The sequence below is a fragment of the Chenopodium album genome, chromosome 14 (assembly GCF_948465745.1).
Source record: "Chenopodium album chromosome 14, dcCheAlbu1.1, whole genome shotgun sequence".
Lineage (NCBI taxonomy): Eukaryota > Viridiplantae > Streptophyta > Magnoliopsida > Caryophyllales > Amaranthaceae > Chenopodium > Chenopodium album.
The window spans coordinates 37,352,100-37,367,303 of record NC_137847.1 but is presented as its reverse complement, the minus strand read 5'-3'; the positions used below and the strand labels follow the sequence as shown (position 1 = coordinate 37,367,303).

Here is a 15,204-nt window from a genome sequence, read left to right as displayed (position 1 = left end):
ATTATTATGTTGCTTGATATTATTGTTATTGCTTGGTCACGCCCTCTCTTGCAGGGTTAAAGGGAATTTGTATTTGAAATCGCGCTTAATAAGATAATTAATAATTTTATTTAGGCTAATGTGATTTTAATTCAAGTGATCGCCAATAATAGTTTTGTTTGTGCATTAATATTCAACCAACATAGATTAAACAGGTTTAGAATTAATATATTGATTGTATGTTAGTTAGAAAGCGCACATGAATATGAGAAGAATAAAGTAGAGGCCTATTTAAGGCAGGTTTAATCTCTTTTAGTTTGGATTTGTACCTTCATCCCCGAATATCTAGTCATGGTTCCAGACCACTATAGAGTTAGCGATCTCATAGATCGTGAAGGGGTGTAACCTTCACCCTGTGAACGGTTTACAAGTTCCTAAAACTTGTTGGCGACTCTTTTGCTCTAGCTTCCTTCCCTTTGGACGCTACCATACTTAAGTGTATGATCACAGTGGGGCTCAAGTGTGGGATGCTCGAATTATTCCCTACAACTTTAAAATTGGAGAGAGCATAAATATTAAAAAAAATTAAAATAAAATAAAAAAAAAAACATCTGAGTATATAGGGTAGTTTTTTTTTTTTTTTTTTTGTTCACTTTCAAAAGTTATTACTTTCCCCATCAACAACCAAACATTGTTTATTGAGGGCGTCCATGTTTATATTCATGATAATCCAATTTCATTACTCTAATGGCAATACTGTAAATGTTCTAGATAAGCCTCGTGCGATGCACAACATAAAAAATTTCTTTAAAATAAATATTTATTTTATATATGTCTCTCGTATGAGATAAATTATAAAAACATAACCATTAATTGCAATGCTATTTAGATCTAACTAATTTTGAAGAAAAACATAAATTTAAGTACATTATGCAATATGAAGTACTCTTTAACCGGAGGTAATTATATTTTGAACCCAAATAGTAACTCATAAATTCATCATAATATAATATATGGAATATAATATAATAATTGTTTTAAAAAAAAAACTATTGTAATAATTTAAGGTAAAAAATAAAAATAAAAATAAAAATATGATGTCATCAATTAATTTAGGCGGGAAAGATTTTAACCACAACTTGACATGTGTACAATTTGAAAAAGTGATGATATCAGCGGTTATTATTTTAGTTTATTATTTTATAAATGTCTCGGTGTTTGTGTTGATGAAATGTTTTTACTCAAAATTTGTGGGCTAGCCCCTTAACGTTGGGTTAATTGACGAAATAACGATAGTATGTTAACTTTATCTTCCTCATCTCCTCCACCTTAATTTATCTGCTTCATCTCCTCCACCATCTTCTTCTTCCTCCCTAGGGGTGCTAATCGAGTGAGGCAGTCACGAGATTTCCTACTAATTCACTTCTACATCTATATTAAAAGGCGTTCCTAAGAACGTCTATGTGCCACGCACACTCCTTTTCATTATGCCTCATCACCTACTCAACATCTCACACCAACCTCCTATAAAAAGTTGGCTATTTAATCATCTAAGCCAATCATCAACCTTGTTATAAACATAAGAATAAATATATATAATTGCAAAAAACACTATAAATATCAAATACATAATCACACGGAATAATTAAAGTAGCACCCGGTGCAACATCCGTGCTACACACTAGTTTGAATTTATTAAGTGTCAAGGTAAATTTTTGTTTTAAAGATAGAATAGCATAGATATATTGAATTTCTTGTACACTTAATGAGTTTCGAGTTGATTCGAGCGAGCATGAGCCAACTCTAGTTGGGTTTTGATTGAGGCGAGTCTGAGCTACTCATGAGCTACTCCGCTCAACTAGCACCCCTATTCCCCCCAATCCACACCACCATTATGAAAATTAAGCAAGTGATTCCACCTACACCACTATCTTAGTGAAGCAGCTCTAGCTTTCCTCCACCTTCATCTTCTTCATCCTTGATTACCCACTTTCACCTATTTTCCGCAGCTTCACCGCCGATTAAAACAAAAAAAATTATGAGTAATTATGGTCAAGGTCAACCACATAGGTTAGGGGTGAGTGGGTGATGTATTCCTCAATTAAATCTTCCCTTGAGCTTGAATTACTCCATTGAAACTTCTGAAATTTCCAATAAAACTCTTGAATTTGAATTTCTCCATTAAACAATGTTATTTGAGCTTAACCAACTTAACTTTTGTTATATTTAAAATTACGAACTTACCCATACTTAAATGCATTAACAAACAATTATACCCTTAGAAAAATGGTTACCCACTTTCACCTATTTTCCGCAGCTTCATTGCCGATTAGAACAAAAAAAATTATGAGTAATTATGGTCAAGGTCAACCACATAGGTTAGGGGTGAGTGGGTGATGTATTCCTCAATTAAATCTTCCCTTGAGCTTGAATTTCTCCATTGAAACTTCTGAAATTTCCAATAAAACTCTTGAATTTGAATTTCTCCGTTAAACAATGTTATTTGAGGTTAACCAACTTAACTTTTGTTATATTTAAAATTACGAACTTACCCATACTTAAATGCATGAACAAACAATTATACCCTTAGAAAAATGGTTTAAGTTTATCATGTATTTTGTCATGTTTAATCCGAACGATCCATTTGCCAAACCTTAAACCCGAGTCCACTCCATTACCTTTCCCCCTCCCCTGCTTCCCACGGTGCAAAATTCTTTACTCCGCAGTTCAAAAGGTTGATAGGAGCAACCACTTCCAAAAACAATGGCGTCTTCAGCAGCCACCAGAGACTTACAGCGCGACCTAGAATCCAAAGCCAACGATCTTCGCAAACTCCAAAAAGGCAAATTCCTACTCTCTTATATTCTCGTATATTCATCTAATTTAATCTTAGTTTTCTCCTTAATTGTATTATTTTTCTGGAAAATCAGATATTGCTAAAAATCATGAAATCCGAAAGAAATACACCGTTCAGCTTGGCGAAAATGAGCTCGTTCTCAAGGTATTATACTTGTATACTGATTTTGTATGATTTTTGTTATGAATTTGGGTTTTATACATTGATTGGCGTGTAAATTTGTTGATGAATTTGGAATAGGAGTTGGATTTGTTGAGTGAAGATGCGAATGTGTACAAATTGATAGGTCCAGTTTTAGTTAAGCAGGATTTGGCGGAAGCAAATGCTAATGTGCGCAAGAGGATTGAGTATATTTCTGCTGAATTGTATGTGCTCTTTTCTTTTATCATTGAAATTTTACGCTGTTTTCGGCTTTTTGTTCTATAATTATTTAGTTGATATATGATAGAATTGAATATAGAATGCTGAATTGCACTATTGCTACTTGCTAGTCGAGTCGTGCTTGCTACATTCTTTGTGTTTTTCTTTTTTGGTCATGCTCGATAATTTAATTAATTTTTAGGTTTAGTAGCCTTGTAATTATTTTACTGGTTTGGATATTCAATTTGGAACTAAATTTTGAACTGAATTAGTTTTTGATTATGCTTAGTTTTTACCCTAAAAGATATGACCTGGCTCTATGTTATAATGGGACGTAATATGTTATCAATTATGCATCAAATGTAGAGGATTTTCTGTAATTATCATTTGAATGTTTTTACGAGTTGTGACTCAAAAACATTAAAAAAAAAATGGTTACCCCATATACCTTCTTTTTCTCCCTAGGATAGAAGCGGAAGAAATGTGCTATAGTTGTCATGTTCTATTTCGTGCCTGGTTGTGTAGTTTAGTTTTCCTAAATACAAGTCTGTGGTATGTAAGCATTATTAACAATAGGTCTATTTGTAGTCGAACATGTGTTTATCCAAATGTTCAAAGACAGTTTAGTAATTATGTAGCATGTTTGCAATTATTTAATTGGGTAATATGAAATGTCAATGCGCGTGTGTTAACATCATAACCATCAATCTTGCTATGCTGGGAGTTGAGTCCTAATACTATAAGAATCAACAAATTTCTGAAATGGCTTTGCATGACATTTAACCGAAGCCTTGTTAATTTTTCTCTTTAAAGGAAACTATTTGTTATTCATAAACATTCCAGTAAGTGTTTGGTTGAAGAATTTTATTTCGGAACAAAGATTGAGGATTCATTCTCTTAGTAGTTTTCATTTTGTTTTGCAAGAATAACCATGACCAGTGATTGAGGAATCAGTAGACTATAATTTTTTTAGATAACAAAGGATATGCAAGTGTCATTTGTGGCAAATTTAAAAGCACCACAGACATATTTGAGAAGGAGGGGGAATGAATCAATGAAAGTGTATCAAAAGGCACGCCCAAGGCATGCCTAGGCGTTAGGCAATTAGGGTAGAGTGCCATTTTAGCTCTATGCAAGGTGCATTCAAAGAGGTGCCTGAGGTGCACATAGGCAAATCTCTTTAATTGTTTTATATTGTACGCCTCGCTTTAAAGAGGCGCACCAAGGAGCAACAGGATTTCATCGCCTCATTGCGCCTTGAGCCTTTTTTACATTGATATGCGGATGCTCCCTCAGTTCCTTTCATGTGCAAACCGTGCATGTTTATATGTTTTCCCATCACCCCCTTTTATCCAATTTGCATGTGCCACCTTTGATTTTATTTCTAATGTTACTTGAATATTCTTCAACATTTAGAAAGTGTATGTCTATAGAATATGGATTCCTCATAATTGATCCAATTGCTAATAATAATTCTTTCAAAGCAAACCAAAGATTTACAGTTCAAAAAGGAAGATAAGCAGAAGACTGATATATATTAACAAGAAGGATAACCTTAACCAATGCACATGCTCAAAATATGCTGATACACCACTTATGCTATAATGTTTAACCCACTGTAGTCTGAGAAAGGTAGGAGAAAATTTTCCTATCGAATACTATATATATGTACTCTCTTATGTGGTGTTTATCTATTTTCATTTGTATTTCAGGAAACGTCTTGATGCTAACCTACAAGATATGGAAGACAAGCAAAATAGCAAGAAGGAGGGGGTATGTATTTTAATCAGTCGATTTTCTCTTTTTAATACATTCGAAAGTCTTATATCTTGTCATTGTAGTGCCTTTTATAGCTGGCTTGCAATCACCATAAACTTAAGGCTTTATTGAAACCTCTGAGTAACATTTTGGAGGCTTAGAGTCTTAGACGTACTAGAACCTTTAGCCTCCTATCCATTGATGATTTGGGACATGCTCAATGTCTCAGTAGAATTATTGAGTATACATCATGGATGTACCCTGGTAGGATATAATGGAACTGGTTATAATTGGGTGAGTTGAAAACAGGTATATTGCTAGAAGCTTAAAGGATGGGCAATGGGGTGTTGTCCTCACTTTGCTTAAAACAAATGGAGGAGAAACTTTTTGAGCATCATTTATAAGGGCTAGTATCTATCTGAGGATACTTTTTGACCCGTTACTTGTAACTGTTTCAGAGTATTTGCAAGTTCTTGTATATTAGTGACTATAGATTGAGGAACTATGGCAACTACCAGGGGATCTAATGAATTTGGGTTCTATTTTAATTAGAATGTGTGTAATGCATTGAGCATAAGGGAAGGGCACATTAGAAATTGTCACTGCAGGTAGCTTGAGTAACAAGAAGAGGGGAATTCGCCTATAAATCGAGGGGTTTGTATATTGATAAGAAGTTTTATATTGTTAGCTTTTTCTTAGTGAATGTGTCTGGCCACTTAAGCTGGTATTGTGTGCTCTATTTAGTAAATTAATTACATCAAATCTCTTCTTCCTTATTTCTATTATTTCTGTTTATGATTCCATAACAAAGTGAACGGAAAGTCTTAAGGTTTAATAGTCTGTCATCACTCATCATTATTGTCATTATTCATTATAGTATTTAAATATCTTTTGTGCTTGAAAGGCTTAAAAAATCAGTCTTGTGTGCACTCCACTGTATCTATGTCATAAAGTATTTATTTAGGAGATGGTGGATTTTCTTTTGGCATAGTTGGACCTTGGGTCAGAGACTTAATTTGTTGCTTCGAAAAATGTATCATAAGCATGAGTTAACGTGGTATGTATCTGGCTCATATGAATATGATTAGAGATTTTTTTTATTCCCTGGAAGGATGTCTGCATGATCCTCTTTGGAATTAGTCCTCTTTGGCTAGATACTCCATATGCACAAATATCTATTGGTGGAACATTTCAATGACGAGTTGGGTTCCGACCCCTCTAATTTCTTTTCCCAGTATACAATGTATAATATTTAGTTGAATAAAAAAACATGAGAAGAAAGTTAGCAATTTGGTGTAGTGGTTTTTTCAGGCTGAAAAAGTTGGCATAATGAGAAAACTAACTTGAGTATAATTAATAATAGTCAAAGTGTTCAAATGTTGGCCCCTGTATGCTATATTTATGTCATTTCTTCTATGCTTAATTGGGTTTTTTTTGGAGCAGAAGAATACATATTTATTATTCTATTTATTTATTTTGCTTTCTTTTGAGTTGGAAACAATAAAACATGTTGCCCTAATGGTTTTACTTATGAATAAACATTCATGATAATTATTATGTAGAGACTGAAGTTTACATTTTCAAGACCATTGTTGGGACTAAGGATTCTAGGTAAAGGATTTCACATTAACAAGCCCAGTATCTAATGTAGGCTGGAGCTATTCCATTTTCAAGACCTTTGTTTAGAGTGGGATTTAAGATTAGGATAGAATTTCATATTGATGAAGCTAGTATCTAATGCCCAATATTTTGCTAAAATCCATTTTTATTGGCATACATGAGTCTTAGTGGAAGACAATATATTACACCAAGTGTGGGTAGATGACAATATCTTAACCATGAGCTGGTGAATGGTGCTGGGAGAAAAGTAAGGAAGGGGTTTGTTCTCAAGTATGACTTTAGCAAAGCATATGATATGGTGGTTGATGTTATTAGTCAAATGATGAGTAAGATGAGTGCTGGCATTTATTCAGAGACACTTGGGTGTGTGTCTAGATTTAGTCTAAGGCATCAAAATAGTGCAAATCATAGAATTGTAGGATATGAGATATCTGTTTGGGGTTGGTAACTGTTTTATGCATTCATACTGCCTTTCTAATCAACTTTAGTGTTTGAAATCCTTATTAAGACATTTGCTAAGAAAGTTCAAAGGGGTATGGCAGGGAGTGTTTTAAATAATTTCAGTACTCTCGTGTTCAACTCTTTGTAAAATGTCCTCAAGTTCCTCACCATTCTACTTCTCCTAAATTTAGCTTTTCTTACATGCCGTGATTTAGATGTCCTCATGCCACTTCTTTGGCTAGATTGGCATCCTATCTAAGAGTTGTACTGGAAGTGGTGATGATTGATTAGGAAAATGCCAAAGTAGTGGTATATGCGTAAATCTGTTTCATCACCATTTTCTTTTGGTAGGACATATTTCTCAAAAACTTATAGTCAACTTTTTCTCTCTTAGTTATCCTCTTTTATACTTCTATCATTATATAGGATAATTTTTGTTACAGCAAAGGGGTGGAAATATCCTGGACTTCCAAATATATATATTTGGTTTTGGGGGGGGGGGGGGGGGGGGGGGGTGGAAGGGGTGTGGGAAGACTTATTGATCTTTGATGGGGATACAGGGAGAGATTTATATTTCTGAGGAGGTTTGTTGCCTTGTTGGATGTGAAAATTTGGCATCATAAATAAATTATTTCTGTATGTTAATTTTATTGACCTATTTTGGCTGTCTCTCTCATTGGGGAAGCAGTTTGATATATGTGACTAACTTATATAGAATTTAACTCTTCTTAAAATTACTTTAGGCTCAATTGTTCTTGTGATGAGCCAAATTGGGATCTGCAAGGGTTTGGGGGTGGGGTGGGATGGGGGGAGCAGACATATAGATCATTGGTGAGGATGCACTGATGTGTGGTGGGAGGGGGGAGACTTTGTAGTTCTAAGGAGGAGGGTTGCTGGAGCATACAAATTCATCATAGATAAATTGTTTATGTAATCTAATTTTAGTGACCTATGCTGGTTACATGTCTTTTCATTGGGAAAAAAGCTGGATGTATGTGAATAACTTATAAAGGATTTAAATCTTCTAGGAAAATAGCAAAGTTGTCTCTTTCCTTTTAAGTTCAAGTGATCTTCTCAGGGGCCAAATTGGGATCTGCAATGGTTTTGGGCTCCGTAGTTTTCACAACACTTGACTTCATGAGCTACTGATCTGGATATTAATGGTATTTAGGGTATATTAATATTTAGTTTATAGTTAGCTAATAAATGTGAGCCAGAGCTATAAGGGACGTAGGATTTTATTTAAGTAGTATAGATTTTAGGGAAGTTGCATGGTAGTTCTTATTCCTCAAGAATAGGGCTTTCATGTGACTAAAAAGATCGCGTTTTATTGAAATTAGGAAACTAGTACTCTAGTAGGATTAATATACCTGTATAAAGGGCCTTAGGATGTTATTGTGTGTGTGTGATTGTGATTAATAAAGGTTAACGCTTTGTGATAAAACTTATGAGAGTAGGTGAGATGCTTATTTGCTTAACCTAGCGATTCTAGTTTGGTTTATTGTTTGAACGTGTGTTCAAATCCATTTGTTTAGGTCAATTTGATTCTAAATTAGTGGCCTAGATTTTGTGAAGTCCGTTTGACGTAGAATCATATCAGCTATGTTGGGTTCTGTTTTGCAACCTCCATTGTTGTCTTGGTTCAGCATTGCGGTACTCAATGAGTCAGCCTTCACAAAATGTTTTCCTACTACAGATTTCTGTAGACATTTGATGGGATTGGAAGGCTCTATGAGTCTGAAATACTTTTCAGTTTCTCTGAATTTTATACTTGCTTTTGAGGACTCTTATCGTTCTCGTTCATTTTTTATATTGATGGCTGTATCATTCAAAAGGGGATAGATTTTTTCCCTTGTAAAATCTTGCTTTATCATCCAAAAGCTACTCTTTGCCAAATTCAATGTAATTCACCTCTTTCAGGGTCAGAACTTTTAAATTGTATACTGATACCTTTGTTTTTTTAGTTTGCTCATATGTTCATTTTGACACAATTCACACACACCCCTTTGACTTTTTTTAAAAATAGCTATTTACGTAAATGCAAGGAAAACTAGTCATGTCTGGGGTTCATCTTGATAAATTCTTTTAAAGTATAATTTTTCATAAATTTTACTTATAGATAACTATAGATTATTAATATTTAAAGATGTGCGTTGACAAACACAATAGTCACACCGATTAAACAAAAAGAAAATGAAAAATTATTAATTAATTTAATTTTTATTTCTTTATATCTTTGGGATCCTCATAATGTTTTGTAAATTCTTTTGTAAATATATTGTTGTGTGATGTGACAAATGGGAGAAAGGGGGGTTGAAGAAGGGAGATTATTTGTTGAAGTGTTATATTCTGTTAGTTACATTATTTATTTACTTTCATTTGCACAACTATTTTTGTATAAATTTCAGCAACGCTTTTTTCATCAATAAAAAAATATTATGGGTCTAATTACCCACTATTTTGGTTTTCCTTTAAAGTAGAATATAACGGTTTGATTGTCCATATAATATTACAACATTAGTTTGTGTTTTATATCCACTTTAGTGGGTTTTTTTCGTTTTGTTTTGTTTTTTTGTTTTTTTGTTTTTTTGTTTTTTGTTTTTGTTTTGTTTTGTTTTGTTTTGTTTTTTTTTTTTTTTTTTTTTTTTTTTTTTTTTTTTTTTTTTTTTTTTTCTGTCTATCTGACTGCGGGTTGTAAATATCTTAAACTATCATTTGTTTGGGTGACTTGTTCAATTTAGAGCTTTGTTGTATTTGGCTAGTGATGTCATTAAACTTGATTTGCTTATGCAACTTTTTATTTATTTTCCAATTTTAAATTCTTTCAAGTCTTCCTCCATAAATCTAGCTTAGAATTCATTGTAAGCTTTTTTTCATCCACATATTTTATATGCAAATGGCACATGGAGTGGCAAGACATTATGACTGACTCGTTCATTTTATGGAAGTTCTGCAAGAGATAAGTCAGAGTTGCCTCCTTAAGTTTCCTTCTAATCATTGCTCCATCATGCATATCTGATGCAGAGCGCAAGAACGGAAAGTTATTGGACGTTCAAGATTAGTGGAATCAGTTTCTTAATCTAGGGAATTTAGAATATCAGTAGTCCTTAATTTCTTTTTTAAAATCAGGTTCCAAGTAGCTTACTACTTTATATATTTAATAAGGGATTATCGATTTAACTTGAACATTCTCTATTTTATGGACCTTATATTCCGTAATACAGCTATGTCATGAACAATGATATTGTTGAATTGGAAACTTTTAAGTAACACAAGGCTAATAGTATTTGTTTGCATATTAATTAATCTCTTTTAAGATGTTATATAGGCTTTTTTTTTTTTTTTTTTTTTTTTTTTTTTTTTTTTTTTTTGTTGACAAAACTAGTGGTAGCTTTTAGCTGGTGAGCAGCATAGTAGCATGTGTCAACTAGTAGCGGGTAAAGGTTAGCTATTAGAGTAGCTGTTGAATATTAGTGTTTGGTGAAAGTAGTTGTTTGAATATTAAAATTTCAAAAAAGCGTATACTATAGCTGTTAAAAAGTAACTATAAATTTTCAAATTCTAATTGCTACCTTTGGAATGCTAATATTAACGTTTGAAAATCACTACCTTTACCATTAACCACTACTTAAACTGCTACCCTTTTCTTATTGTTTCTAAGTAGTGTTTAGACCTAGTCAAAGCGCTATCTGCTACCTGAAATGCTACCGCCAAATAGGACCTGAATAGAATGCTTTCTTGCTATTGGGTGGTTATTTTTTTTGGCTCTTTCCCGCAATTGCTGGTTATCATCTTTAACATATATGATTAGAAGTCTGCATTCTCAATGGATTAAACGTCCTGGACAAGTGGACATTATCCTTTACTCCATGGACCCTGGACACATGTTTTTCATTGCCCTTGAATCCTGGACTTCTTGCAGTGACCAGAAATACAGAATTGCTGGATGTGATGAGTCTAGGCCCTCTCCATGCCTTTTCCATAGGTTAGGGTTTTTAATCAGTGGCTGCATTGATGCTGCAGGATAGATGATTTAAACTGTAAAGCATGCCCACATGTTCTATATCTGTAAATGTTTCATCAATATGTGGTCTCCTTCCACGAGTTGGTGGGGACCTGCTGCAGTCAGTTTTGACTCTTTGCCTTTCATATTACAATTGCAGTAATCAAGGACTAATATTTGGGAAAGATTCCAGCATCAATGACAAACAGATAAAAGAGAGAAGATTTGGGCGGCGGCGGGGTGGGAGGGGGGGGGGGTGGGGTGTTGAGATATTAGTATGATTTGTGGCAGTGAGACACATTCATAGGTGTGTGTGTGAGGCTTAACCTTCTGAACATCAGTGCTGAAAGCTAAAGGGCTTGACACTGTGAAGCATGATCACATAATGTTCATAAATGAAATCCATTAGCATTGTTTCAATCACATAGTTGGTGGGAATCTTCTGCTTTCCTTTTAGATTAATCATCCTCCATAATAATATAGCAGTAATCAAAGAACTTTGGGTCTTTCTTTATGGGAAGATAGCTAAAACAATGAGTCATCACCTATTTAATGGTTTGTCAAAGGTGGATGTTTATTAATCTTATTATTATGATTCTGGTTAGAAAAAGAATCTTAATAACTACTTTGGATTTTCTTTCCTCTTCTCTCTTTGATACAGATTGTTAGATGTAGGCACTAGACCCTCAAAAGATGCTTGTCTAGGATCTCTATCTCTTTCTCTCCTTTGCGTCTCACTCACTCAAGTCATTTTTTTTATTCTAACTCAGAGAAGTTGGGCTTTGTTTTCCAGCTGGTATCTTTGCTATTTCTGAAGTACTTCAAAATCCATTCCACCTTTATTTTTTTTTCGCTTGTTCTATCACCTACTCAAGGCAATGACATCAATTTAACTTATGGTTCAGTCCTCTGGAGTCATGAACTGCCTAATTCCATCTGAAATCCCCATTCATGAGTTGGTTGGATTTTTTTGGCTTTAGTGTTGTTGACATCATAATAAAGTCTTCTCTCTTTGCTTAAGGAGGAACTTTCTTTGTTCTATTGTTATGCTTCTGGTGCATATATTGTAGGTAATAATGCGCTAGAAAGATAGAAGTCTTCTTCTAAAAGAAGGCTTAGGTCCCTTTCAGCTTGATTGGTTATGTGAAATAATTTGCATGTAAAGGAAGGGAATGGAAGAGAAGGGAAGAGATTGGAAGGGAACAGGATTGGCATTTCTTCCCTTTGGTTGAGTTATTAAGAATTGAGAGGAATAGGTTGTTTGTTTTGCTTGTTATGTATGAATTAAAGACCTTCATGAAGGAACTTTCCTAGCAATATTTTGGCCCACTTCCCATGTGCATACATTTGCATTAACCTGGAGAATATATCCCATGTGAATAAATTATCATCATCCATAAATTAATATCACCAATTCCTTTCAATGAAAGAAGCTATCAATCTATTTATTCTGAAATGAATGTCTAATTCAGTAGGCTCTATTATTCACATGCTTTAATGTTGCTACTTTTAACATGTATACGGGGACAAGAAATGATATATTTGATTTTGTTCCCGGCTTCCCCCTGAATGTGATGACAATAATGTATGGAGTCTATAATGTTCATTGGTTTAGGGTATCTGAAGCGACTCTCTCCTTGTGGTTTGGGAATTGGGAGCAAACCTTTGATATTTAATTTTGTGAATATAAATTGGCACATAAGCTGATTCAAACAGCGAATGAACATAGTTTTACTTTGTAATAATCTAAAAAACAGTTCTTCTAGATAAGAAGCCCCTAAGTCAATCATCTTGGCTGAAGGTGATTAGATCAGGCCCATCAGGGTCAGTCTTTCTTGCTTTGAGCTGTTAATGGCTGCTCGCATAGATCCTCAGATGATGACCTTTCTTCTGGAAAGTACAAAAAAGTGCTTTTGTTTGCCATAAGCTGCTTGCGCCAGATCTCCTGCTACTAATATATTATGCTACTTATCCTATCTGAGGGTTTGCAGCTAATGTTGGACTTAATGACAGGCTGAATCTGCATTTAAGACTGGAAAGAGAGAGAAACAAAAGTAAAGATTATGTTATTAAGATAAGGATCAAGGATCAGGGTGTGCTTGTTTTTCTGTCATTTTTTTTTTCATGCAGCATCTAGGATGCTTGTTAGTTAGCTCTGCAATCAGTCCATTTTGCTACTAATTTATGCACTGATGTAATTCAAACATGGAGTTTGGTTATTCTCTTGGCACTTGTAGCTTATCAACCTAATATCACATGGTTTATGATTCCTGAAATATACATAATTTAGCCAGTAATGAGATATTGTTCCAAGGTTACATTTAGGAAGCTATTAATCCTCTTCTGAGATAATCATTACTTATTGGCATCTCTGACGTTCTATCTGGTTATTCTATCACTTGTAGATAATGAAGGTTCAGCAAAAAATTCAAGCTCTTCAAGCTGGGAAGGCCAAGGCATAATTACTCAGCAGGTTGAAGTCTTTATTCAGAGTAAACTATTTCCTAGTTACTTTAACAATGTCTTTTTATTGTTAAGTGTTTACATATTGGATTGTTGCTATTCCAAGTTTTGGTATTTTTGCGAGGTCTATAGAAAGCCTGTGTGAAGAGTATGTTCATCTTTTTAATAGGAGTCAGTGACTGTATACTAGGCTACTAGCGTTAAACTAACTTCTTAGAGGCTTACAAGTTAGAAACCAATTTTTTACTGTGAGAAAGTGCTGCATCCACAGCCAAAGGATGCAAAAACATAATCATCCCATTTGGTATTGCGTGTAAAACTTAGTCTATTTCGAAATGAGCATTTTATTTGAAATGCTGGATTTAGCATATGTCATTTGTTTGTAAATCCAAAGAATCTGGTATTGGATTTGAGCCAAATCCAAAAGAATCTGTTTTAACAAGGCCAAAAAAAAAAAAAAAAAGAATTTGAAATCCAATAATCCATTTTTACCTGTATCATTTAGAATTCTGATAGTCACTTGTATTTTATCGTCTTACATATCTTCTATCATCCCTTCTAGTATATTGTCATTCACCCGTCACCTCCAGCTCGCTCTATCTACTCTCATATATAATTATATATCCATCATCAATGGCCATTGTTAAACCTTTCCTGCTTCTCTGTCTACAGCATTAGAGCAACATTATTTACAGAGTAATCATTCTGGTCATCTTCAACGACTAAACATTCCTACTTTGACCCAGAATCAATTCATATAGGTTATTAGCTAAATTTAGTGAATGCTGAACTACAGATCTAATCAACTCCCTCAGGTTTTATTGTTTGATTATAAATTTATTAATTAATATTATAATTCTCTATATAGTCTGTATAATTGGTAATTTTACATTTCACTCATTTCCCAAACATGGTGATTGTATCTGAATTTCTGGTACTCCAAATCCTACTCTTTCACAAAGATCATGATTGGAATTAAATGTTAGGATTTCGATTTTCAGGAATTGAAATCAAATCTGGATTTCCAAACCCTACCTCAAGCTAATTGGTTTCCATCCACGCGAAGCACCACGTGGCAGATGTTCTGCTTACATCGAATGTAACTCGTAAAATGATTGGCAGTTTGAATACTTGAATGTTTGGTGCCTTTGTTTTCTATTCATGATAATCTATGCAGCCAGTGTGAATCTAAATTGGTCATCCTGTTATTGTATGTGAAGCATATTCTTCATGGGGTTACATCATCTGTCAGCTCATTTGACATCCATTTACATGCTCCTTCCTTATCTCCCGTTATCCCAAAACACATCAAGAATGTTATTGTAATAGGCTGGCACACGATTTGGCCGTGCAGTACAATTATCATGGACAAGCACTTGTTCAGTTGTTCCACTTCCAGACTAGGTAGCATTCGAATGGCTATTGTGGTCCATTTATGTAATCACCCCCGAATGCTAAATATCTGATAAGTCGTTTTGACTTAAGAGAGAAGCAATGATACTCCCTTTGTCCCTAAATATTTACTATACTTGAACTTAGTGAGTAGCAGGGTGTACAAGGAAAGAATAAACAAACGTGCAACTAGGTTATTGGAAATTGTTTATGAAAAAGAAAATTTAAAAATTGCAAGGGTAGTTAGCAGGAGTTTATAAACAACAAATTAATGCTTTGTTGTAAGTCATGTGATTAATTAATTGTATAGCCAAGTATTTAGAAATGGAGT

The 15,204-nt window shown here is 34.1% G+C and overlaps 1 protein-coding gene across 2 annotated transcripts; it reads left to right on the top strand.

Annotated features, from left to right (window-relative positions):
• Positions 1-2,661: 2,661 nt before the first annotated feature.
• On the top strand, positions 2,662-14,998 carry LOC145579200 (prefoldin subunit 6-like). 2 transcript variants are annotated; one of them, XM_081636446.1, is made up of 6 exons: positions 2,662-2,821; positions 2,910-2,980; positions 3,077-3,201; positions 4,909-4,969; positions 13,424-13,491; positions 14,483-14,998. In XM_081636446.1, the coding sequence occupies exons 1-5, from the start codon at positions 2,743-2,745 to the stop codon at positions 13,478-13,480; spliced, it is 393 nt and encodes a 130-aa protein (XP_081492572.1). In that variant the 5' UTR covers positions 2,662-2,742; the 3' UTR covers positions 13,481-13,491; positions 14,483-14,998. The 2 variants fall into 2 exon arrangements, with proteins under 2 accessions (XP_081492572.1, XP_081492573.1); XM_081636447.1 differs by having other exon boundaries at positions 13,424-13,510.
• Positions 14,999-15,204: the final 206 nt, after the last annotated feature.

What these genes read in the sequence shown, in the direction of transcription:
- LOC145579200 (XM_081636446.1), top strand. Translation starts at nt 2,743, where the DNA reads ATGGCGTCTTCAGCAGCCACCAGAGACTTACAGCGCGACCTAGAATCC. An exon ending in TCTTCGCAAACTCCAAAAAG is followed by an intron (nt 2,822 to 2,909) that starts GCAAATTCCTAC and finishes CTGGAAAATCAG; the next exon opens with ATATTGCTAAAAATCATGAA. An exon ending in AAAATAGCAAGAAGGAGGGG is followed by an intron (nt 4,970 to 13,423) that starts GTATGTATTTTA and finishes TATCACTTGTAG; the next exon opens with ATAATGAAGGTTCAGCAAAA.